Source organism: Nilaparvata lugens, chromosome 7, assembly GCF_014356525.2.
Source record: "Nilaparvata lugens isolate BPH chromosome 7, ASM1435652v1, whole genome shotgun sequence".
Classification (NCBI taxonomy): Eukaryota; Metazoa; Arthropoda; class Insecta; order Hemiptera; family Delphacidae; genus Nilaparvata; species Nilaparvata lugens.
In genome coordinates, this window is record NC_052510.1 from 54,539,048 (window position 1) to 54,565,872 (window position 26,825).

Genomic DNA, 26,825 nt, shown 5'->3' on the forward strand with positions numbered 1-26,825 from the left:
AGCATTAATTGTAGAGATTTTTATGCTCAATCGTTTCCGCTCAATTTTTTTTGTTTAAATTGAATCTGACGCTGGTAATTGGGAATATAAAATCAAAATTTGCATAGATGGGGCGGTGTTCCTGAAATTTTTACAGATTTGGGCTTTGAGGCAGTTGATAGAGCTTATCAATGACTTTTTTAGGTATGAATTTGATCAAAATCGTTGGAGCCGTTTTCGAGAAAATCGCGAAAAACCCTGTTTTTGACAACATTTTCGCCATTTTATCCGCCATCTTGAATCGCATTTGATCGAAATTGTTCGTGTCGGATCCTATAAGGATAATTATAATTAAATAATTCAAGCTACCTATAATTCAAGCTACAACATTTTGAGAATTTTTTGAAACGATTTATTGGACTCAATTTAAAAACAACACTAGTTCCATGTTCTATACGGTTGTGTTTTTGATTGAAACAACTAGAAAATCATTTGAAACTCATTATAAGCAGACAATTTTCTTCTTCTATATAATAAAGCAATACATAAGCATAGACTTTACTATTAATAATATATTATTTGAATAAAATGTTAAAAACATTGAATGATTACAAACGAATTTATTCGATGGTTGTAAACCACCAAGCAGGGTGAGATAACATACTTTGATATTGTACAATTAATGTGACTAAGTCATTAGTAGACTACAAACACTAGGAGAGGAGTAACATCATTTTTATGAGAACAGATACAATCAACCTCCAACATTAAAAACCATTTACAAGAACTCTTATTCCTTCGACCCTATATTTCTCTCAAAGACATAAACATGAATGGACATAACCTGTGTGTAGTATTTGGACAATTTAAAATTAAATTAGGAAATTGAAGAAGTTCTAGGCAGAGGAGGTCATCCTGAATCCAGAACAGCTGAGTTCCAATTGATAAATTCAATAGATAAATTTTTATGGCTATTTGAAATTCAAAAAACGAGATAATTCACGTTTTCACCAGAAGAACACAGAATTCAAATATTTGAGAGGTGGAAATTATAGTTCTAGGAAGAGGAGGTCATCCTGAATCTAGAACAGCTGAGTTCCAATTGATAAATTCAATAGAAAAATTTTTATGGCTATTTGAAATTCAAAAAACGAGATAATTCACGTTTGCACCAGAAGAACACAGAATTCAAATATTTGAGAGGTGGAAATCATAGTTCTAGGCGGTTTAATGCCCCACGTTGTGTCGGCATGTGTGTTATTCTGCTCCAGGGAGAGCATGGACAAAAAAAAAAATTCTGGAAATATTTCGTTGCAAATTCTATGTAGAATCCATGGTCTTCAGTGGTTAGAGCTTTTGTGGAACACTTTTCATAAAATGCTATTAAATTTAGTGAATTAAACTATTTTCCGACGTGCCAGGAACTGCAAATGAAAGAATTGTAATAATATTTCATGATTTTTATTCAACTTCTTTGACACTTAGATCAGTCGTTCATAATGCTTAATCTGCAATACATTTTTGAAAATTCTACTAAAAAATTACATCATCATTATAAAACATTTCACATCTAACCCTTTATAGATAGTCTCACATGACAGTACTATATGATGGAAATCACGCTATGACATTCATCGTTATATTGTGTTCGTCCTTCCCAGAGAAGGAAACGTCTACAGAAGATATAGAGAATATATACATTGCACACCGCAAGTCACAGTGATAATTATTGTTTGGTCAACAAGTACCAAAGTTAATAAGATTATTTACATGTGATTTGGAATTATTTTCTTTCAAATAAAAGCCTACCAATTTTATTACATAGTGATAATTCAAACAAATAAAAACAAAAGTAAAACAAATGATTATATTTGAAAGTATTTCATGGAAATTAAACGAATTATATATGCTGATGTGAAAAAGCTATGATGAAATTAAAACAAATACTGAAATATTATTTCAATAATATGATTATTGTAAATTAGCAGCTTTTTGGAAGCTGCTATTATTGAAAATATTAAACCCATTATTGAAAATAAGCAGCAATATGAAAATATTAGAGCTCTTTACAACATGATACTAAATATAACAGTTATATTTGATAGACATAATTTATAATGACGAGATAAATTGCTTACTTCTACAATTGCAGGGACTATCCTAATCACAGATAATATTTTCTCTCATAGCTTGGTGATCCGTTCCATATTTTGGTGAAATCCATGTTCATGATAAATATTAATAATCACAACTTCATACTATTGAGCACCATAATAAATAGAACAGTATAATGTGGGGAGAGAGAGTGAGAGAGGAACTGTGCATTTCTGAAATTGCAAGAACTATCCTGTTCACATGGAAATATTCAGTCTTATGGCTTGGTAGTTCATCATTTCATATGCTGAAGGAACTTAATCGTTAGCTATAATAGTCCATCCATTGATCTTCATAGTGAACAGAACACAAGTGTAAAGACAGAGAAATTGCATACTATTTCTTAAATTTCTAGAACTATCTTATCCACTTAAAAATATTGTCTCACATGATTTGAAAATACAATCCATATTTGCTTAATAAACTCAATTCTTGGTTATAATAGTATAATGATTATTACTGTCAACATTAATCTTCATGATAAATATAATTTTTCCTCCATCTACTGTCATGTTTCCACCAGAAGAACACAGTATTCAAAATTATGATTTAATTTCAAAATCATCATAGAGTGTGTTTATACAGGGAAGTTTCAACAGATGAAGACCATAGATTGTGGTATTTCAATACAAAGAAAGTCCAGTTGAGCTTCGTCATATTATCGGCTTTAGTTTTCTAGGTAGGCCTATATGGATTTTTCAATTTTTTGGAATAATGGCAATTCCTTTTTTACTATAAGTCAAATCCCCAAGGTTGAAAAGAGGAGGAAATTCCCAATAAGATACATATTATACTAAATTCATTTTAGAAAACTGAGGTTGATATAAGAAAATTTTACTGGACATTTCTCGTTGCAAATTCTATGTAGAATCTCTGGTCTTCAGTTGTTAGACCTTTTGTGGAACACTTTTTATGGAATGCTACCCAACTTCGTGAATTAAACTATTTCCCGACGATTATTTTCATCATAATGAAATTATGATTACACATTCATAATGTGGACACAGAGCAATAGCATATTTCTAATATTTCAGGTACTATCCTATTCACATAAGGGAAATTTCCTCTCATGGCTTGATCAGTTTATATGCTAAAGAAACTGAACCAACTCGATAAAAGTCAAATAATCACAATAACATAAAATTGATTCTCAGAATGAAAAGAACATTATAATGTTTGGAGGGAGAGATTGAGTAATTTCCTATTTCTAAATATGCAGGGAATATCCTCTTTTTATTAGAATATTTTCTCTCATGGCTTGGTAAATCATTCCAATAAGTTAAGACAACCAATCATTGGTTACTATAGTCCAATAATCACAACTCAATGGGGAAATAGCGTTGATCCCTATCAATACAGCATTACAATAATTTTGAGAATGAACATTTTGACTCTGTACCTGGAATGTATTGAATTGCATAAATTGCTGTAACAATTTTGAACAATTCCAGACAATAGCTGAAGGGGAGTGTTGGCGCGGGAGTGATTGCTGAAGGATAGAGCATCAGACCTCTCCGTCTTCGAGAAAGAGCCGTGTTAAAAGTAATATCTCACAGACTTTAAGCAACTTATTGAAGATCCGAATGTCTGCAGATGGGTGGCTATTGTACGTGCTACTCAATTTAGTATGGGAGACCTCAAGGTCAGCTGCACGTATCATTGTGACCATTTTATCTCTACAATTCCATTTTAGAGATAGGAATTACTCCTATATCTAAAATGGCAGGAGCCATGCAATCATGATACCATGAATAATTCTCTCATGGTATGGTAATTCATTCAATATGCTAAAAACCTTCTGTTCAGGTCATGATAGTAACAGCGATATGGCGGCAATATATACACCTAACTATATAGAATTGAGTCATACTATGATTATTGAAACAATGATGTGGTAAGAAGTTGCCTACATCTACTATTAAAAGAAACTACACTATCCATTATAAAACTATTGAAGAACAATATACGATTCCATTATTCCCTTTTTGTACAAATAAAACTATAGACTGACATCAATGAAGAAAAATATATGTAACACATATACATACCCAAAAACTATATTTTATAATTAATGGTTAATTTTAGATAATTTTTTCTATGCCTATCATGTCAACTATTTCTAAAATTTCTTTAAAAAACACAGCAGACTAGCTTACAATAATAACATTACGTTGTACTAGCTTATACATGATCAACCACAACTACATACAATATTGATTATAATAATAACTGAAACAGCAAAAATTTTGGAGACATATTCTTCCTATAATGTATCGATTTTATAAGATAGTGAAAAACCTGATGAATTTATTCACGTATGAGTGGAGAATGAAGTGATGTGACTTCAGTGGTGCATCTATAAGGCTTCTTCGAAGTAGTTTGGTTACCCTCTTCTGGTTACCATCAAGGTTGCAAGGTTCCCTCACCTAATAATAGAAACGAAATTTCTTTTTTACTGAAGAATATTATTGATGAGTGGAAAAATCACTATACAAAACTATTAAAAACTAACGTTTTTATGTCGACTTGAAGTGGAAAATACTTTTTTCTCAGTTCATTTGTCAGTTCGTTTGTTCATTCAAACTGTTAACGTTTGGCGCATAACATGAGAAAAATCCACATCACTTTTTACCAGAGAGTATGGAATGTATGTATAGAGTATGGAATATATAGGATGTATTATATGTAATATAATATAATGAAGAATTCAATATTCATTATGTATAGAATATTACATTCTAAACTCTCTGCGTTAGACTAATTTCTTAGTCTCTACATTGCAGGAGATTTGTACCCAACGATTTATTAGTTCAAGACATGATACATTTTTCTATTACTAGCAGGTAACCTTTGCTCCGCAAGGGTCCAATAAAAAACTTGACCTACCGGAATCTCAAAGAATTAATAATAGGCCTATAACCATCCCCGGTGAATTGAGAGAATATATGTGAAATTTCAAGTTCATCAGTCCAATAGTTCAGATGTGATTATGTGTCATTTATTAATTTGCTATCCCGTACGTGTATTAGCCAGTTCTTTCCTCCATGATATTCAAAATAATCAAGGAACTGGTTATTTTTTTTCTAGAATAAGAATAAGAATAAGACATCTAACAATTCAATTCATCAGGAAATTCTGACACAGGCAGAAAGATTATTTTCTTCTTTTCAGTTATCAGAAAATAGTTATTTGTATATCTAGAGTGAAAAGTACGACTTTTTCTCCCTGTGGGAAAAAGTTTGAAGCCCGAGGCGAAGCCGAGGGCAGCAATTTTTCTGAGGGAGAAAAAGTATTTTTCGCTCGTGATGTACACAACATTTTTCCTCCATCTACATTTTTTTATAGAAACTGCAAATAAAATCATTCTAATAACTCACGTATTGGTGACAATGATTCCTAACAACATAACCTAAATCTTAAAACCTAAAAACCGGTCGTCTGATTGGCACTGCCGATTGCGCTATCTATTGGCAAAAGTTGTAACAATCATATCAGCTGAGCAGCTACCAAAAATGGCTGACTCCAGATCACGCGGTTCAGATTTGAATTGCAGATCAAAAATATTTGTTGGCTGGTATTTTGAACAGAATAAAATATTTTAAAAATTGTATAAATTTTTATCGTCTACTAATATTAAGAATATAATAATTATCATACAAACATAAATTTCATGAGTTGATCAAATTTCTGTTTGTGGTATTGAATTCAGTTGACTCAATGACAGACACCTCTATCATGCTTTCTCATCTAAGCTTGGACCTTCTAACCTATTACAATGTAAGTTTCAAAATAGAGATGCTCCCCATGTTATTTAAATGGAGTCATATTTACTCCCTAGGGAGTTTTTCTGTTTTTTACTACCGAGAGCGAAAAAGTGACACTTTAGTATTACGTTTCAGGGAGTAAAGTAAGTACTTTAGACAGTAGGTGGAGGAAAACGTGTTTTTTCCTTCAGTTTTGAAACATGTTTAGTCTCTCTTTCTGGATTTCATGAATATTATTATTTAGAATATTCTATTATCATAGTATAATGAAGAAAATAATTGGCTCATACACGTACTGGATTCGAAATCAACCAATGACGCATCATCACGTCTGAACTACTGATTTTTGAAATTGGACTGATTATCTTGAAGATTTGAAATAGAAAAATCTGGTGTGGCGCACTCACACAACTTTCCTTGTTGTTATGAAAATTGATCACTGACGCTAGTGTTCCCGCGCATCTCAAGTCTACTATTCAAATATTTGAGCCAGCTGGTGACAGGGCAATAACGCTGAAGACACACATGAGGTCTGCTATCTCTTCATAGTGAATGATTTAATAGAATCAACAATAATTTGCAATTGAATAATCACATTTTCTCGAATTTAAAGCTTATTTTCAATTTTAGGTGAAAATGTTACTGAACATTAATTGTAGAGATTTTCATGCTCAATCTACTCCACTTGATTTTTTTTGTTTCAATTGTATCTGAAGCCTGATAATTGGGAATCTATCTGCATTGATGGGGCGGAGCTCCTGAAATTTTTACAGATGAATGGGCTATGTGGCAGTTGATAGAGCTTATCAATGACTTTTTTAGGTATGAATTTGATTAAAATCGTTGGAGCCGTTTTCGAGAAAATCGCGAAAAACCCTGTTTTTTACAACATTTTTGCCATTTTATCCGCCATCTTGAATCGCATTTGATCGAAATTGTTCGTGTCGGATCCTTATAGTGTAAGGACCTTAAGTTCAAAATTTCAAGTCATTCCGTTAATTGGGAGATGAGATATCGTGTACACAGACGCACATACACTCATACACACACACACACACACACACACAACACACACACACACACACACACACACACACACACACACACACACACACATACAGACCAATACCCAAAAACCACTTTTTTGGACTCAGGGGACCTTGAAACGTATAGAAAACATGAAATTGGGGTACCTTAATTTTTTTCGGAAAGCAATACTTTCCTTACCTATGGTAATAGGGCAAGGAAAGTAAAAATTGAAATAAAAAAAATGGATATATTGGAAGAAAATTGAATAATAATAGATTTGGATGCAGTTCTTTCGATTGAAACATTTGTTTCTGGATGAGAGAAATGAAGGCTATCGCCTTAGGGTACTCACTTTCTGATTATGTAGACGAGTAGGTGTGGTTGAATCTTCTGGTCATGCTTGACCAACTTTCTCTTCTTTTGGAGATCATCATACAGATGCCAGAACGTTCCCGTTTTGACGTATGCCGTATAATGTCTTTGTGCCCAATGTACAGCCCCTGCCATCATATACATTTTCCCTCCCAATTTCACAGACGGCGCTATTTCATCAAGGGATGGAAGAGTGATGCTCCTGCCTTTTAGGTAGTTCTCATCCGTGAAAATTGATAAGTCTATGAGCAAGTGCGGACCATACTCCACTTGTTCTTCTGCAACAAAATCTCCACATGATGAACACCGACGACGTACCAATGGATCCGCGTCAAGTATTGTCTCTTCCATAGAAGCTAACCCCTCATCTAACAGCTTATCCACATTCACGTTAACTATGACACATTTTCTTTCACTTTGAAGCCCACAATTGCAACGGATTTTTCTTATTATGCTTGGCTGGTTTTCAAATAAATATTCACTTAGGTGACTAACGTTACACTCAGCATTTAAAGTTTTCAGATTAGTTTCATATGTTGTTACACTGTCTCGAAATAGATTCAAATTACTCAGAATTTATATATATATTCTTGGACAGAACTTTGAACTTTAAATTTTCTCAGTAAGAACATAACCTATTTTTTCGGACATTTCATTATTTATAAAAATTTGGGAACAGAATAGTTTTGGGCTATGCCTGTTGTTCTATCCCGATCATATTCATATGATTTGTATATTATATCAACGAATAAATAAATAAATAAATTTCAGCTCGCTTCACGTAATGCTTCTTTACAATTTGATTATCTTCAAATACCATGATTGCTAATTGAATGAGAGCTACATTAGAACTTTGGATACATTGTTTATAATTTTCATTACAGATGGTAACCCCGTCCTGTCTCCAAACCTATGGATTGGGGTACAGTTAAGATTTAATTCACGAAAACGTCGACAACCCCAAAAGTAAGTCTTTAATTTGCACTAACCTTGGAACTGGCGAGGAAGTGGACTGTATCTCGTGTGTAGAAGTTACTGCTGACGATATCCTGTCTTTATGCGTAGGCCTATATGATATTGCACATATATCATGAAACGAAACGAGGTAATTAATTGCGTTCAAGCTCGAACGCCACGGAATGAAAACGAAAAACGATGCTGACTTCTCGAGCACTATTCTTGAAGTGGTGGTTAGAAAGATAAACGGGGAGGATGAAGGAGGGGTGAGGGAGAGAGGTTATCTTGCCTCTTTGGGAGAGGGGGAAGGAGAGGAAAGCGCAAACTAATCAGCCCACAATCAAGGCTGCCGATCCGTGAATCCACCATCTCCGCCCGCCTTGGAATGCCCCATTTCCAAGAACATAAACTCAAAAAAAAACTAAAATTTAAAAGTAAAAGAAAAACAAAACAACATGCACTGAACGGTAGAAAAGGAAAAACGAAAGGAGAAGGAATAGGAAAGGAAAACGGAAAACTTGGGGTGAGGGTTGAACTAATAGGGAAGTATGGGGGCAAGTTTCCTAACTGGCCTAACATACTCACCAGAGTTAGTTTTCACGTGAGCTGAGCGCACAACACCCTTAGCATCACTTATGATTTGGGTGACTCTACCTAACGGGTATGATAAGGGTGATGAATTGTCCTCTTTAATCCATACTAACTGCCCTACCTGAAGGTTTGTGTCACTCTCAAACCACTTATTCTTCTGTTGAAGAGTGTGGAGGTATTCACTCTCCCACCTCTTCCACAATCTCTGAGTGAAGCGATTAACCTTTTCCCAACGAGACAGTCTGTGCTCGTTGACATCACTCATGTCAATTTCAGGAACCGCCAACAGAGGGCGATGAACAAGGATATGTCCGGGAGTCAGCGCCTCGTAGTCATCAGGAGATGAAGAGAGCGCATACAACGGTCTCGAATTGAGTATCGCCTCAATTTTCACCAACAGAGTGGAAAGCTCAACAATAGTTAGGACCGAATTTCCCACTTCACGAAACAAATGGAATTTCACATTTTTAATATTGGACTCACAGATTCCATTCATGAAAGGAGCATGTGGAATATTAAAACGAAATTGGATGCTTTTAGATGACATCGCATCACAGACGTTGGATTGATTTTCTGATGATCTGAGAAATTCAACAATTTCCTTCAATTGTCGCGCAGCACCTTTGAAGTTCGTCCCTTGATCACAGAATATTTCTTTAGGCAATCCACGCCTAGAAACAAAACGATGGAGAGTGTTAATAAACTCTTCGGATGAAAGACTTGTAAGCACCTCAATGTGACAAGCTTTTGTTGCCAGACAGACAAACAGTGCAAAGTATGCCTTGTACGTTCGAGCTTTGGGCCGAATACTCTCTTTGACAGTGAAAGGACCAGCTAGATCGACCGCAGCCTTCAGAAAGGGAGCACTGGGAACAACACGAGAGCTGGGAAGATCACCCATGACGGGAGCAACAGGAGTTGCATTGAATAAACGGCAACGAGTACAATTGAAAATCACATTTCTGATAACACTGTGTGCTCCAACAATCCAAAAATAACGCTGAATAAGAGCACGCACTATTCTTGGTCCAGCATGAAGATGAGAAATATGATAATACTCAATGAGGAGTTTAGTAAAATGACTATCTTTATGTATCAAACAAGGATGCTTGGCTTCATATCCTAAAGCACTATTAACCAATCTGACACCAACACGAATCACACCATCACAATCCAAGAATACAGACAATTTTTAGAAACTCTTATCACAAGGCTTACCCTCTTTCAATAGGTCGAGTTCACGATTAAAATGACACTTTTGAACAATTTTAACACAATAAATTTGTGCACATTTCAACTCTTGAACACTAAGTGCGCCTGATTTACGACAGACACCACTAATTGATGCTTTACAGTTATTCACGAAACGTAAAACATAAGCACAGGAACGTAACAATCTCATGTATGAGGAGAAACGTGTTATCTGAATAACAGCAGTCTCTTCAGTGATATTCAAAAAAACACCTTTATTTTGTTTCACATCAGGCAGAATTAGTAGCAGGGTAAGTCATAGATGACAACGGCCAACATGACAACGAATTAGAACACCACGTTGGAGCATTGAACCAATCTTGCGAATTGCACAAGTTTTGGGGAGAAATGCCTCTTGATCCAACGTCGGCAATATTGAAATCAGTAGCAATGTGATTCCAATCAGAAATATTAGTCAACTCTAATATTCTCACAACACGATTTGCAACAAACGTTTGCAACTTGTAAGGAGGTATATGCAACCAAGATAAAACAATAGTTGAATCACTGAACAGAAACGTAGATTGAAGATTGATTTTTTCCAGTGAAGGAAGGACTGAAACATACAATCGCGAAAGCAACAACGCAGCTTGAAGCTCTAATCGAGGAATAGACAGAGTTTTCAACGACGCAACTTTAGTTTTAGCTTTCAACAGGAAGCATTTCACCGTAGATTCTGACGACACAACTCTCAAGTAAATACAAGCACAGATTCCTTTCTGCGATGCGTCAGAAAACCCAAGTATTTGACAAGAAAAAGCATCACCATAAACGCATCGAGGAATTGAAATTGAACTTAGAGCAGGAAGCTCTCTCATCAGCTCGTTCCAGCATTCGTTGTATTCAACAGGAATCGGCGTATCCCAATCGATGTCCAACTTCCACAGCTCTTGTAAAAAACATTTCATTTTGAATATTACTGGAGCTATAAAACCGAGAGGGTCATACAGATGCGCGATAATGGACAGAACAGTGCGCTTAGAGTTTTTCTTTTGAAACTCTGGAACGGAGACTTTAATATGAAAACAATCAGTAGTTGGGTTCCACATTACGCCAAGAACTTTCACATTTGAATTAGGCTCATCACTGATATGAAGTGGTACTTGAGTGTTTTCAGAACGAATCAAATCCAAGAACTCAGGAGAATTACTGCTCCATTTATTCAACTTGATATGAGCACAGTTTAGAAGATTACAAAGTTGTGATTTTATTTCACAGATTTCTTCCAACGAATTAGCACCTGTGAGAAAATCGTCGTGATATATATCATCACGAATAGCTGCTGTTGCCAACGGAAATTTATCTCCTTCATCTTTCGCCAGTTGAATGAGAGCACGTTGAGCAAGAAAACCAGACGGTTTCAAACCATATGTGATTGTTTTGAGCTCATAAACGACAATATCATCGGAAGGATCTTTACGAAACAATATGTGAAGGAAAGAACGATCTTCTTCATCAACGAGGATAGCACGATACATTTTCGTAACATCACACGTGAATACGAATGAGTGGAGTCTGAATCTAGTTAACACATCACATATGTCATTTAACAATTTTGGACCTGAATGAAGAACTTGATTCAACGAAATGTGACTCTTTTTAGCAGACCCATCAAATACAACACGAACCTTTGTTGTGGGTGATGACGGATTGAATACACAAAAATAAGGAATAAAATATTCACCTGGTTTTTTAGCAACTTCCATATGATCCAAAAGAAGATACTCTTCCATAAATGATACGCAATCAGATTTCAAACAAGCACCACGCAGCATACGACGCTCCAACGACAGAAAACGATTTAAAGCAACATCATGAGATTCATGAAACTTGAGTTGATTAGTGTCAACTTTGAAAGGGAGACGAACAACATATCTTCCTTCAGTATCACGCATGTGAGTTTCAGCAAAATGTTTCTCACAAAACTCATCATCGGGACTAGGAAATTTATGATTAGGAATTTCTTCACTTTCCCAAAACTTATGAACCAAATTATTCAACGAGTTCTCAGAGGTGGGACACGTCATTAATGCAGTCAATGACTGATTAAGAAGACCGGAATGATTTGGAAATTCACCCAAAATAATGTCACCAAACACGGTAGGAATCACGCAAAACGAACACTCTTCACTAGATGAGACTTGACTATGATGACGTAATATTTTGTTGAATAACTGACATCCCAATAGAAGATCAACGGAACGTTGTTCATAGAACACAGGATCAGCAAGGTTGAATTTTTTCAACTCATTTTGCACTTTCGAACTGAGATAAATAGGGGGCAATGAACCAACTATTTTATCAATCACGTAAGCCTCAGCTTCTAGACGAGGGTGATTTGAGCCCTTAGGTTTCAACAAACATTTCACAACACCAGAAGAATTCCCTACACTCAAGGAATTCAAACCAGAGAAATTTTGTTGACAATCATGAACAGATAAACCAAGTTTCATAACAAGATCTTTTGTGATGAAATTAGCAGTACTACCAGAATCAATAATTAAACGAACACCAATAAATGAACCAGATGAATTTTTAATAACTGCTTGAGCAGTACCTAGAACAACACTCGTTTTAGGAATTAAACTAACAATTGATGACTTATCAATAACATTATCAGTGATACCACAATGCTTAGAAGAATTTGAATTCTCAACAACATTCATAGTGCTGTCAGTTTGAGTGATCGAATCAACGGATTTCGATTTCAAAGCAACTTTAGAGATGTTATCAGTAGACTTCTGATAACGAACAGGAGAATTCGAACGGCTATTATCACTACTACGAGGATAATGAAGTAATTTATTATGCATACGACCACAATAACACAACGATTTAGACTTGCACTGGTTTACAGCGTGAAATTTGGAGAAACAATTGAAACAGACTCTCAATGATTTAATAAATTCATTCCTAGCTTTTGGATCTCTTTTCAAGAATGCAGGACATTTGAATAACGAATGATTCATTGAGTTGCAAAATGAGCATTTTGTTTCAGCACTATCATTTAATTCAGAAGTAACTGAGCTGCTTTTATTTCGAACGCTGTTATCAGCCTGAGTAGATAAGACAACCTTTTTCTGAAAAGACTTATTTTTCGGCTTTTCGATAGATCTTTGTTCATTAACAGACGGCACATCAGATGCAGATAATTGATAAGATCTAACTCTCTTATTCACGAAATCAATCAACTGTTGACAAGAAGGAAAGCTCTTATCAGCTACCTCTCTTATTCACGAAATCAATCAACTGTTGACAAGAAGGAAAGCTCTTATCAGCTACCTCGAGCTCAAACGATTCACGTGATATTTTGTCTAATTGACGAATAGCTAATGAGTACAAGATATAATCAGCCAAATCAGGAACTTTCAACGATTTCAGAGTGGTAATACTATCACCTACTTTAACAAGAAAATCTTGAAGCGATTGTAACGAAGGTTTAAATGGGATTGAACTAGTTTTCAAAATCTCATTTACGTAGTAGTTAGCTAACACCCTATCACTCTCATAACGCTTGCATAGAGTCTTCCATGCCAAATCAAAATCACTACTTATCTGAAAAGATTTTACTACTCTGGCTGCTTCGCCTTTCAACAAATTATGCAAAATATGGGATTTATGAACAAGAGAATAATATTTATCATCCACAATCAATGATGAAAAGATATTTTTGAATCTAGGCCAGTCTGAAATATCAGAGCCATCAAACGGTTTTATTTCAGTTGGAGGTAATATCATGTTCAAACGGGGAGAATGAGAGGTTGAAGGTGAAGGTTCACTTTTCTCCTTCGGCTTCTCATTTTTCATTTGATTCAATTTATCACGAGCATTTATTATTGCACAGGATAAATTATCAATAACGGTAAGTGATTGATATTCAGGTTCTTTAGTAGGTTCAACTTGAATAGATAATTCATTGATTTCATCTAAGAGTGCAGAATATTCTTTCACAGTATTTTCAATAGATATGCTTCTTATCAAGAATTGAGATTGAATTTTAGGGTCATTGATGTCCTTTAACAAGTCATAGGCTTGTTGAACACGGCTAAACAAAGTTTCTTTCTTCTTCACACGAATAGTAAGCAAGGCTTGTGGGCTTGCCATTGTAACTAAGTAACTGATTAGATAAACAAGGAGATTTGGAAAGGAACTTTGTAACTGGATTTAACATGGATATCAGTGCATGTATCAACAAGTAACTCTACTATTAACGAATTGAAATTTAAATTGAAAAGTAAATCTCTTGGAAATAGAACATATCCAAGGCCTGGTAGGACCATGTGGTAATCCCGTCCTGTCTCCAAACCTATGGATTGGGGTACAGTTAAGATTTAATTCACGAAAACGTCGACAACCCCAAAAGTAAGTCTTTAATTTGCACTAACCTTGGAACTGGCGAGGAAGTGGACTGTATCTCGTGTGTAGAAGTTACTGCTGACGATATCCTGTCTTTATGCGTAGGCCTATATGATATTGCACATATATCACGAAACGAAACGAGGTAATTAATTGCGTTCAAGCTCGAACGCCACGGAACGAAAACGAAAAACGATGCTGACTTCTCAAGCACTATTCTTGAAGTGGTGGTTAGAAAGATAAACGGGAAGGATGAAGGAGGGGTGAGGGAGAGAGGTTATCTTGCCTCTTTGGGAGAGGGGGAAGGGGAGGAAAGCGCAAACTAATCAGCCCACAATCAAGGCTGCCGATCCGTGAATCCACCAACAGACAATGCTATTCAATATTATCTGGAATGTTGAATCAAAAGCACATGTTTGGGTCACATTCAAGTTTTCTGAACCCAGCCTCACAACAGGGCATCTCATACCATCCATGAACATTGGGAGGCCAGCCATTTTAATTTTCTTCGTGAAGTCCCACTCTGGACATTTATCCAGACATGTTTTCTTTCTTCTTTGACTCACTGTGTCTTCCTCTCTCCTTGCATTTCATTCTCGATATTATTTTCAGTCCGTGATATTAATCCTCTCCAATTTTCCTGGGTATTCGTGTTAGCTCCCTGTTCTACTTCCTCAGATGAGATCTCACTCTCAACTTCAGTATGAGGTGATGATGGTAGATCATTCTTGTTGGATTCACGGTATATAGAAGAAGACGCGTAAGTGTCACACGCATGTTTGTGCTAAATTTCCGGTGGAGCTGACGTCATTTTATATCCAATCATCTGTTTTTAACAAAAATACGTTTTATAAATTTCTAATAGGTGTTAAAAACCTCGTTTGGTGGCGATGACGCAATCTAGCTGGCTGGCCACTGCACACACATTTCATGACCCTTACCGTTTTCATCTAAATACCGTGGTTGGATTTAAGTTTGATTTTTCCATCGATGTGTGTGAGATGTTGAATGACAAATTTGTCGACTCTGGTCGACTGAAGCAGTCGACTGAATTGTCCCCTGAAGCAGCTGGCTGGCCACTGCGCACACATTTCATGACCCTTACCGTTTTCATCTAAATACCGTGGTTGGATTTAAGTTTGATTTTTCCATCGATGTGTGTGAGATGTTGAATGACAAATTTGTCGACACTGGTCGACTGAAGCAGTCGACTGAATTGTCCCCTGAAGCAGCGTGATTTTATGTCTCGAAATTCAGCTTCAACTGATGACGAGGTAGCAATCACGGGTGACTGTCTATAAAAACGCCTCATCAAACATGTCCACAGTGGCAAGAAATATACCAGTTGCTTTTTGAATAATGAGGCAAAACCGGGGTTGTAACAAGCATTATTTATAAGAGAACCCCCACTTGATTCTTTAGCCTTTTCTTTAGCTGTATTCTCCATATCATCCGCCCACATCCGCCAACTTGCTCTATCATCATCGGTTTTCTCAACGTTGATATCATAGTCATCTTCATATTTCTCAGTCAGATTATCAGCATTTTCATCCAATGTAACCCCTTGGATGACTCTGTTCATAAAGTCCATTCTTATTTGAGACTCCCTACTATAATAATAATATTGTGTAACCTGGCTGGCTCAGGTCTGGTGTCAGAGTTTTCAGGTCGCAGCTGATCAATTTCAGGGCCTCTGACATGACCTAACGACAGCTTTTTAGGCAGCCAGGACCGACAGCTTAACGTGTCCATCCGAAACACGGGAGTGGCCCGAGAAAAATATCTTGCCCCGGCTGGGATTCGAACCCGGGCCTCTGGATTACAAAGCCAGCATCTAATCCACTCGACTACGGCCGACTCCGTACTCACTCCTGCAGATGTGACCCCAATATTCACTGTGACACACTACGAAAACCGCTTCAATGAAGTGTGCCAATTCGTCGAAATCTGACATCTGGCAGACCTGCCCAACAACGTGTAAAAAAAATCGACGAACAGGTGACCCTCTGTCTCTCAAACTCTTCCAACGTCCAACCATTCGAATAATATGACTGATATCTAGTCGCATGAAGCAAGGTGGTGGAGCATTGTTATGCACTAGTGAGTCAAAACACTTTAGAAAATAGTCTTACAAGTTCAAGCATTTACAAAATACTTCAGCCACTGAAAGCAGTATGGCTCGTCCGAAATCACTAACAACAATCCTAGAGGGTGGTAATCCTTTCGAGATTATTACCCTAAGAAAATGAGAAATGATGAGTGACCTTTGGTCACTACTCACCATTTGAAAAACAGGTACACTTCCTTCAGTGGTGATCAACATGCACTGGTACAGGAATATACGAATACGAATGTATAAGAGAAAAAGAATAATATGACAGATGGAATTAAATAGAGAATGCATTTATTCAAATGCTAATTAATATATAATTATTATTGAATGAAAATCCTAAATAAATGCTGCAAATCACCCCGAAGACCTCTGCTACTGCAGACATTGACAACAGGGCTAACAGCTAGATGGAAATTCGATGAGAACTACTATCCAAAAATTAGTTGCCAGCCCGGGAATCGAACCCGGTACCTCCCAATTGCCAGTCAGCAATGCTTGCCCTTATACCAAACTGACAATCTCTGGATATTTTATACGAAGCCATAGCGGCCAACTAGTTACAGATGGAATTAAATAGAGAATGCATTTATTCAAATGCTAATTAATATATAATTATTATTGAACGAAAATCCTAAATAAATGCTGCAAATCACCCCGAAGACCTCTGCTACTGCAGACATTGACAACAGGGCTAACAGCTAGATGGAAATTCGATGAGAACTACTATCCAAAAATTACTATCCAATGGCAATTGGGAGGTACCGGGTTCGATTCCCGGGCTGGCAACTAATTTTTGGATAGTAGTTCTCATCGAATTTCCATCTAGCTGTTAGCCCTGTTGTCAATGTCTGCTGTAGCAGAGGTCTTCGGGGTGATTTGCAGCATTTATTTAGGATTTTCGTTCAATAATAATTAGAATAATATGACTTTCTCTTTAGTCCAGGCAACGAATAATAAAAAAAAGCTATAAGGGGAGAAGTTTGGAGCAATGACACAGCTCTTTTCGAGAGAATAGGGTGGTGAACAAAACGAACGTCCTCAATCCTGACACATGTGTTAAGGGCATGGATGTGTTTTAAAAGTAAGATATATATTTTTTTTTTGCAAATATCTTGAACAATATACGTCTTTCGGAAACTTTTGTCACATAGGAGATCAAAGATCACAAATTAGCTTACAAAATTCATGTGAAACTTTATTATATCTCAAATAGTTCTATCTATTGAATTTATCAATTGGAACTCACCTGTTCTGTATTCAGGATGACCTCCTCTTCCCAGAACTATGATTTCCACCTCTCAAATATTTGAATTCTGTGTTCTTCTGGTGAAAACGTGAATTATCTCGTTTCTTGAATTTCAAATAGCCATAAAAATTTATCTATTGAATTTATCAATTGGAACTCACCTGTTCTGGATTCAGGATGACCTCCTCTGCCTAGAACTCTCATATTCGAGGATCTTTAAGCATTTCTCTGTGTTCTGCTGACAAAAATACATTTTTCTAGTGGAACTTGGAAGAGCATTTTTTCAAATCCATTTATTTCGACTATTTTAATAGAACTATCGTTATAAATCTTCAGGAACTGTAGAACTATTGATTCTGCATCCAGAACTGTCAATTTTGGATGTACTTCTGGGAAATGCTCTTCCAAGTTCACACTGGCTGAACATCATGGGTAACTGAACTATCAATTATCAACTCTCAACTACAATAATTATTACATTGCTGATTCCCGTAATCTGGATGTTTCAAAAGGGAACAGTTCTACTAAATGTCATTTAGCAGTGGAAACTTTATTCACTACAAGCAAGTAACCCGTGCGCCGCAAGGGTCGAATTAGAAACTTGACCTACTGAAATCTTGAAGTATATAAAGTAGACCTATAACCATCCTCTGTGAATTAGGAATCTACATGCAAAATTTCAAGTTAATCAGTCCAGTAGTTCAGACGTGATGATATGTCATTCTTGAGTTTCCTATCCTGTACGTGTATAAGCCGATTCTTCCCTTTATTATATATATAGCTCACCATCTAGATTTGTTTCAATGGGAACTGCACGAGTTAGCATGTAAATACTCCAGTTACCAGACATACAAGTGGCCAGTTTTACTTGTAAGTGGAACAAATTAATTCATTTATTCATCAATATATCACAAATCATAATCTATATAAACTACGATTTAATTTTATCATAACATTGTAAGCATACATCAGTCAATAGTTTTCCCATTTACATATTTGTTTTATTATCTTTCACTTGTTTTCTTGGTTCTTATTTTGTACTAAAAGTAAATTTTGTTATCATGGCGAGTCTGTTGCTTAAGACGCCATTTTGTGACACCGTTGAGTGGGAGGAGACTGTCTAGCTGGGCCAATGGCAGGCGTTCATGCCTTTGACCAATAGCAGTACTCGCCTACTAGTATAAATTCTGCTGCTCTTGTATTTAGTTTTAGTTTATCAGAGATTGATAATGGTGTAATAACCAAAACCGGTCTTTCTCAGTATCGTCAATAAATCTGTGGTTTTTTAACAATTTCTTAGTCTTTTTCATTTAAGAACTATTATTCAGTTTGAATAAATAAATTTGTTTTGTTTTCAGAATACATAGATAATATTTAGTTTTAGTTTATCAGAGATTGATAATGGTGTAATAACCGAAACCGGTCTTTCTCAGTATCGTCAATAAATCTGTTTTTTAAACAATTTCTTAGACTTTTTCATTTAAGAACTATTATTCAGTTTGAATAAATAAATTTGTTTTGTTTTCAGAATACATAGATAATATTTAGTTTTAGTTTATCAGAGATTGATAATGGTGTAATAAACAAAACCGGTCTTTCTGAGTATCGTCAATAAATCTGTGGTTTTTTAACAATTCTTAGTCTTTTTCATTTAAGAACTATATTCAGTTTGAATAAATAAATTTGTTTTGTTTTCAGAATACATAGATAATATTTAGTTTTAGTTTATCAGAGATTGATAATGGTGTAATAACCGAAACCGGTCTTTCTCAGTATCGTCAATAAATCTGTTTTTTAAACAATTTCTTAGACTTTTTCATTTAAGAACTATTATTCAGTTTGAATAAATAAATTTGTTTTGTTTTCAGAATACATAGATAATATTTAGTTTTAGTTTATCAGAGATTGATAATGGTGTAATAAACAAAACCGGTCTTTCTGAGTATCGTCAATAAATCTGTGGTTTTTTAACAATTTCTTAGTCTTTTTCATTTAAGAACTATTATTCAGTTTGAATAAATAAATTTGTTTTGTTTTCAGAATACATAGATAGCTATTGATTCGGGATAGAATAGTTTCACAAAATGCACCTTGATTGGTTTGATAACTGGACTGGCGATGGCTGGCATGGACATTGCACTCAAGATCGGGCATAGTCATAGTCACACTTGTGTCTCCCCTTCCACTCTCCCCTCGCAGTTCACCCACACCTGCAAACGAAGCAGTGTTAAAAGTTACATAATTGCCCGGTCAAGACATTATTATTATTATTAGCGTATGGCTTTGAATGGTGGGGAGACCCAAGGGTAGTTCCACCTCGCCGTATATAGTCCAAAGTTCCCTAATGGGAAACCGGACACTAAGGTTATAGTGAGCACAATACTTTAAATTTACACTTTTCACTTCGGAATAAAGTTCATTAATTAAACAAACCGGATTAACATAACTGACTCTGAAGCCCGGTTGCAAAAAAAAAACAATTAAATTTTAACCGTGATTCATTTTAGGAGAACCAATCAGAGAAGGCCTTTTTGATAAGACGGCTTCTCTGATTGGTTCTCATGGAACCAATCACAATCAAAATTAAACCGGCCTTTTTGCAACCGGCACTCAATTACTGAAGGTTCACTGAATGCATGTGTAATTTTGAGAAATATACGTGATTTAACCAGTATTAGCCTACATTGACAATAAATAGTTGATAAATTCTATTTATTACTATTCTGTTCAGAATTAATGCATTACTGTATCTATTTCTTATAATAAGTTAATGTGAAATTTTGAGAAATATACAGTAATTTAACCATTTAACAGTATTTAATACTATATCAAATAAATTAATTTATTGCTATTTCCCTCAACAATACTATATGCCTCGTCTGTATGTATTGTTGAGGGAGTTTGAAAAATAAACTGAAAGATCTGAGTCTATATTTGTGGTTGTTTTTGATTCATTAACTGTCCTGCTAATCCATAAATGCTTCCCATAAAGTTATAAAAAGCAGTAGACTACTGAATTCAATATTGCTACCCATTATACGATAGTGAGTTTTCTTCACAAAACAACCTCTCAATAACGAATACTTATCTGCAGCAAATTTTTTTCGGGATAATAGACTTTGTTATACAGAGGTTTAACTGTAACTGAAGCAGGAACTGCTTCAAGAAAATTGGAGTAGTGTTTATAACAGTTGTAACCTAAATTACAAATATAAGCAATTCATTGATACTCCAAGATTTCACATTAGTGTATGCTGTCCGATAAAAAAAGTCAAAGTAAAAAGTAAATTAAACAAAGTAGATGAATGGATAACTGAAGATATTCTTACTCAAAGAAATATTGTTAGGGAAGCTTATGAGGAATTTAAATTAGTGAGGGATGTTCCGAGTGAAGTCGAATACAAATGTCTAAAGAAAAACTATGCAAAAGAAGTGAGGAAAGCTAAGTGTAAGAAAATAGCTGAAATATTAACAACTAGTACCAATTTTAACTCTGCTGTTTGGGAGGTAATTAATAGAAATAGGAGAGCAGCTCAAAAAGATACAGTTACTAATGTCCCTAGGATAATCGATGAACATGGAAATTATATGGATGATAGTATAGACATTTGTAACTTTTTCAATAAGTATTATCAACAGGTTGCATATAATCTCCAAAAGTCACTGAACACTAATACTTATAATACAACTACATTAAATGCTGAGCCAATTGAAAAGGTATTTAAATTTCATCCATTATCAAGAGATGAGTTGTCAAGAATAATAAAAAATTTGAATAACAAAAAAACAGTAGGATTGGATGGGGTCTCAAGCAAAATTTTAAAAGAATGTGAAAATGAATTACTGGACCCTTTATTGCATCTCCTTAATACTTCACTAGAGCAGGGTATTTTCCCTGATGATCTGAAAAAAGGAAAAATTTTGCCAATTTTCAAGAGTGGTGATTCTGAAAGAGTTGAAAATTATAGACCCATTAGTATTCTAAATGTAATAAGTAAAATTTTTGAAAGAGTAGTTTTAAATAGGTTATTGATGCACCTGGAAGAAATTAATTTCATATGTGATGAACAGCATGGGTTCCAGACAGGGAAATCTACTAAGACTGCAATAGTATCCCTTGTTGAAAGACTAATAGATATAATAGATTCAGGTGAGAAGGCAGCCGCAATATTTCTTGATTTATCCAAAGCTTTTGATTGTGTGAACCATAGAATATTATTGGAAATACTAAAAACTGTAGGTGTGAATGGTATAGAACTAAAATGGTTTGAATCATATCTCATAGGTAGAAACCAGTGTGTTGAGCTTACCAAGGTGGATGGGAATGAAATAGTAAAAATTAAATCTCAAAAACTGGAGGTCCAGGCTGGAGTACCTCAAGGCTCAATTCTGGGTCCCTTACTGTTTCTGTTGTATGTGAACCAATTACCAAAAGAGTTAAAAGATCACAGAGCTCTGTTGTTTGCTGATGACACATCGCTTATCTTTAACAATTATTTATTAGATAGTCTAGAAATAAATGATTTTACTGGAGTACAGTCAATTGTCCAATTCTTGAAGCAAAGGCAATTAACAATAAATAGTAAGAAATGTCAATTCCTACAATTCAAAAGTAAATATAATTCAGTAGAGGATAGAGAAATAAATGTGTTTGTAGAGGAAAATGAATTAGACCAAGAAGAGAAAGTAGCATTCTTGGAATTTTATTGGACAGGAAATTAACATGGCATCCTTACATTGAGAGGATATGTAATAAGATATCATCTGGGGTATTTGTCCTGCGGCAGCTTGCTAGGCTGAATGATAAAAAACTACTGTTAACTGCTTACCATGGACTTATACTATCTCATATTAGGTATTCTATTTTAGTATGGGGTAATTCATCTCAACAAAATATGGACAGAGTGTTTAAGATTCAAAAGAAGGCACTCAGATGTATAGAGAAAGTGAATAGGTTAGACTCTTGTAGGCCTTTATTTAAAAAGCTTGGTCTATTAACTGTGCCATCTTTGTATGTATATGAAGTTGTAATGCATGTGAAAACGAGTGGTGTGATCCAGAATTCAGATGTTCATGAGTATAATACGCGAAACAGAGCAGATTATCATATAATGGGTCACAATAGTAGGTTATAGATTGGAACCTATCTAATAGTCTAATAGTAGAATATAGATTATATTGGTAGGAAATTTTATAACAAGCTACCTCAAATCTTGAAAAGTAATGATGATTTGAAGATTTTCAAAAAACAAATGAAAAAATATTTAGTTGATAGAGCTTTTTATAGTGTACAAGAATTCCTTTCAAACCTAAACTAGGTTGAACTACTTAGTGTTAGAATTATTATGTAATAACATGACTTGTCTTATACTCCATGACTGGAGTCTTTAGGACGTAATCTTAAAAAAAAAAAAAAAACTTTATTACAGTTAAGACATTTGTCAAGACATTTGAACATGGTCAAGCCAGGTACGATTTACATGTGTGCACTGGAATTGCTATCATCATAGAAATCATATTATCTTTGAGAAGCTTATGATTATATCATCTATGTAAATTTCTACACCTTCTAAACCCTCGAAAATTTGTGAGAAGTTTCTGTAGAATACCTCAGGGGCTGATGCAATCCCAAACGGAAGACGCAAATAGCAATATCTACCAAATGGGCCTGCATTAAAAGTAGTCAACAGCTGACATTCTTTTGCTAATTTAATGGAGTAAAATCCTTCAAATTTATTAGCATCCAGTGTTAAAAACCACTTAGCATTGGGCATCTTACTGACCAGCTCTTCAAATGTGGGAATTTTAAATCGTTCTCTAACAATGCATTTCTTCTCCTTTTATACATGTTTACCATATAAATGGTATACCATTAGAAAAGGTGGAGTCGTTCAAGGATCTTGGAGTGGTTTTCAGTTCTGATTTTTCTTTCAATGCACATGTAGATTACATATCAAACAGAGCTAATCAGCAGATGGGATTCATCTTGAGGACATGCTCACCCTTTGGAGACATAGTGCCTTTGGTACTGTTATACAAATCAATTGTAAGAAGCCTGATGGAATATGCTAGCGAAATTCGGAATCCATATTATAATGAACAGATTCAAATACTAGAACGAATGCAGAATAAATTCTTGAGATGTATTTATTATAAAAAGCACAATGTTTTCTGCCCGTTTGATTACCCTACCAATTCTTTAAGAAGTATGTTTGAAATTAAATCACTGAAAGTCAGACGTGACGTCAAATCTCTTCTTTTCCTTTATAATCTTTTAAATAGCAAAATTGATTCTCCCTATCGGCTTTCCAAAATTGATATTTATATAAATACCATTGCTCGCCGTTCAACCTTTTCTTTTCATATCTCACGCTCCAGAACGGTGAGTCATTATAACTCTCCTCTGAATAGAGCACAGAGAATTTTCAATAGTTGTTCTCAGCGCTTGGATATCTTTTGGTTCTCCCCGTACAAATTCCGTGGGATGGCGTGCGATCTAGTCGATAATATTATGTGATTTGTCATTTTGTGATTTGCATTTCTTTCTTTCATTAATTTTATGTGGTAGTGATTCACAGACATTCTATTTTTCTTTTCATTGTAGGCTAAACTTGAATCAACAGACTTTTATTAAGTTTTAAAGTTTAATTAATTACCTTTGCATTTTTCTCATAATAAATATTGATTTATTTGTGATTTATTGATAATTATTGATTAATTGGATGATTATTTTTCAGGCCTATTGATTAATTTATTGTAGTTTATTGATAATTGATTAATTGAATACAGTAATTATTGATTTCAAGTTTTCTAAAATTGTTAAAATCTTATATTTAATTTCATTCTCATTCATTTGACATACTTTTGTTAGTATTTTTGATTCATTTAATTTCTATTTCTTATTATTTCACTTACATTACATTTCTTGTTTTTTAACATTTCTTCATACTTAATTCTTAAAATACATTTTTGGATTGTATAGTGTATGATTGTAATGTGTGAAGGAGGCAAAATGGGCTTTTTACCTGTTGCCTCCATGAATAAAATTATTTATTTATTTATTATTTAAATTTTGTGGGTCTAAATATAACTTGAGAGAATTACCTGTTTTTTTCACAACTACAAGTGATCTAACCTATTCAGTTGGTTCAGAGACTTTTCTTATAATACCTGAATTTTCCAATCTATCAAATTCTTCCTTAACTCCATCTACTAAATCAGCTGTGCTTCTAGTGAAGAAGATTGTTTTAACTTTCGGAACAAAATATTTCAAATTAATATTTATTCTATAGTTTTGAGTAGTCAACTAAGTAGAAGGAGTTTTGTTATCAATTCGGATCGTAATCTTTCTAAATTCAAAATTAATTGTTTCAAATGTTTGTGTTTTGTTTTAATGTGAAAATTAGTGAAAAATTAAAAAGTTGCACATAACCTTTATTTGGACAATTTATTTTATGAAATTGGGATGAAAAGAAGTTTTGGACTGTAGTATGTTTCTTTGTCCTTGAGTTGATTGTAAATGATTAATGAATAATGAAAAAATTAAAAGCAATTTTTCGAGGAGCTTCAGCTACTGGTATGCTATCACTTTTAAGTTTTATATTATACTCACAATCAAGTTCTCCTATACCTTTGAATAAGCTTACGTCGGGAAATAATTTCAACCACTTAGTGTTTTCTGTCTGACTTATCTCATGAATTAAGTTCACACATACCAATAAGCCTAACTTTTAAATAGTTGGTAATCCTAATATACAACAAGAATGAACTTTTACCACAATGAATTTGATTTCTTGTTTGATACCTTGCACATAGCAATTTATACTTCACCAATCGTTTCTATTAGTGATGCATTGTAATTTTTCAGTTTTACTTTTTTTGGAGTAGCATCAATTCTTAATTTCTTCATTACTTCAGTATTCAATATATAAACTTGAGATCCTGTATCAAGTTTAAAAACAACATTTTATTTAAAATTAATTTTGCATACCAATCATCCCTTGACCTAGGTACTTTATTTAGCTTATCAATCACTCCAACAAATGCATCATGGTACATGTGAGTAGTGTCTACTAAGCTGTCTAGAGTGATTTATGCTCTAAGAAGATTAAGAAATACGATTTCATAGGATAAACTGAGAACTGTTTACTTGGCCTTGTTCCAATGTCATATAGAATATGGTTTAAAATTATGGGGACTAGCTCCCTCAGTAAATGACATACTCTTGCGCCAAAAGCGAGCCATAAAAGCTATGCTGGGTAAGCCTCCCTGGGAAACATGTCGTACTTTATTTGTTGAGTTAACAAATGAATGATATTAAGGAGGAAAATAATAATCTTAAGCAGAAATATGATGAATTAAAGACTAACCTCACAAGCGCTAAACAAGAAATTAAAGAAATCAATTTAAAAATTTCCAAATTAGAACAGTATAGCAGAAAACAAAGCGTCGAAATTTGCGGAATCCCTTGCACAAACAATGAGAACATTTATGCTATATTGGAACAGTTAGCCCAGGCTTTAAATATAAAGTGGTGTCGCAACGAAATAAGTATCGCTCATCGGCTGCCTGGACCTAAAAAAGCGATTATAGTTAAATTTGTGCGTAGAACGACGCGTGCTGACTGGCTGGCTGCCGCCAAACAAAAGAGGGCCTGAACACGGCACACATAAGCGGAGCCTTCCACACTAATACTCCCGTATTCGTGAATGAACATCTGACTCAGCACAACAAGACCCTCCTCAGTCATGCCAGGAGACTGGTGAGAGAGGGACACATCGCATACGCATGGGTCAAGGATGGCACAATTCTGATCAGGGTCACGGCCGCCTCGAAAGTCGTCAAGGTTGAGACGATAGACGACCTCAATTTCCCGGGCTTGGAAGCGGACGGTTTGACGGTTGAGAAAGACCTATCTGTCGATAAAATTCACCTAAAATATGCTCTTCATGTAAGCCTCTATCTTGATAATCTTTCCAATTAAATGTTCTTGAAACTAGCAAACATTTTCCTA

The 26,825-nt window shown here is 34.9% G+C and overlaps 2 protein-coding genes across 5 annotated transcripts in view; both read right to left on the reverse strand.

Annotated features, from left to right (window-relative positions):
* Positions 1–26,825, reverse strand: part of LOC111043276 — a 182,170-nt gene that overhangs the window by 67,492 nt on the left and 87,853 nt on the right. Inside the window, exon 2 of one of the 4 annotated variants that reach the window (XM_039433173.1) lies at positions 19,903–20,022. The exons of 2 other annotated variants lie outside the window; for them this stretch is intronic. The gene's annotated coding sequence lies outside the window, so the exon portion shown is untranslated. Of the gene's footprint in view, positions 1–19,902; positions 20,026–26,825 lie in introns of those variants that run through there. One more of the 4 variants, XM_039433172.1, reaches the window with a different exon arrangement.
* LOC111057648 lies at positions 1,425–9,304 on the reverse strand. Its single transcript, XM_039433184.1, has 3 exons — positions 8,065–9,304; positions 7,279–7,874; positions 1,425–4,559 (listed from the first exon to the last, which is right to left on the reverse strand). Exons 1-3 carry the CDS (start codon positions 8,116–8,118, stop codon positions 4,556–4,558), a joined length of 654 nt encoding a protein of 217 aa, XP_039289118.1. The 5' UTR covers positions 8,119–9,304; the 3' UTR covers positions 1,425–4,555.

Excerpts from the sequence above, each read along its gene's own strand:
- LOC111057648 (XM_039433184.1), bottom strand. The coding sequence starts at position 8,118 with ATGGTATTTGAAGATAATCAAATTGTAAAGAAGCATTACGTGAAGCGA. Across the intron at positions 7,875-8,064 it reads ATTACGTGAAGCGAGCTGAA|ATTCTGAGTAATTTGAATCT; the intron begins ATTTATTTATTT and ends ATATATATATAA.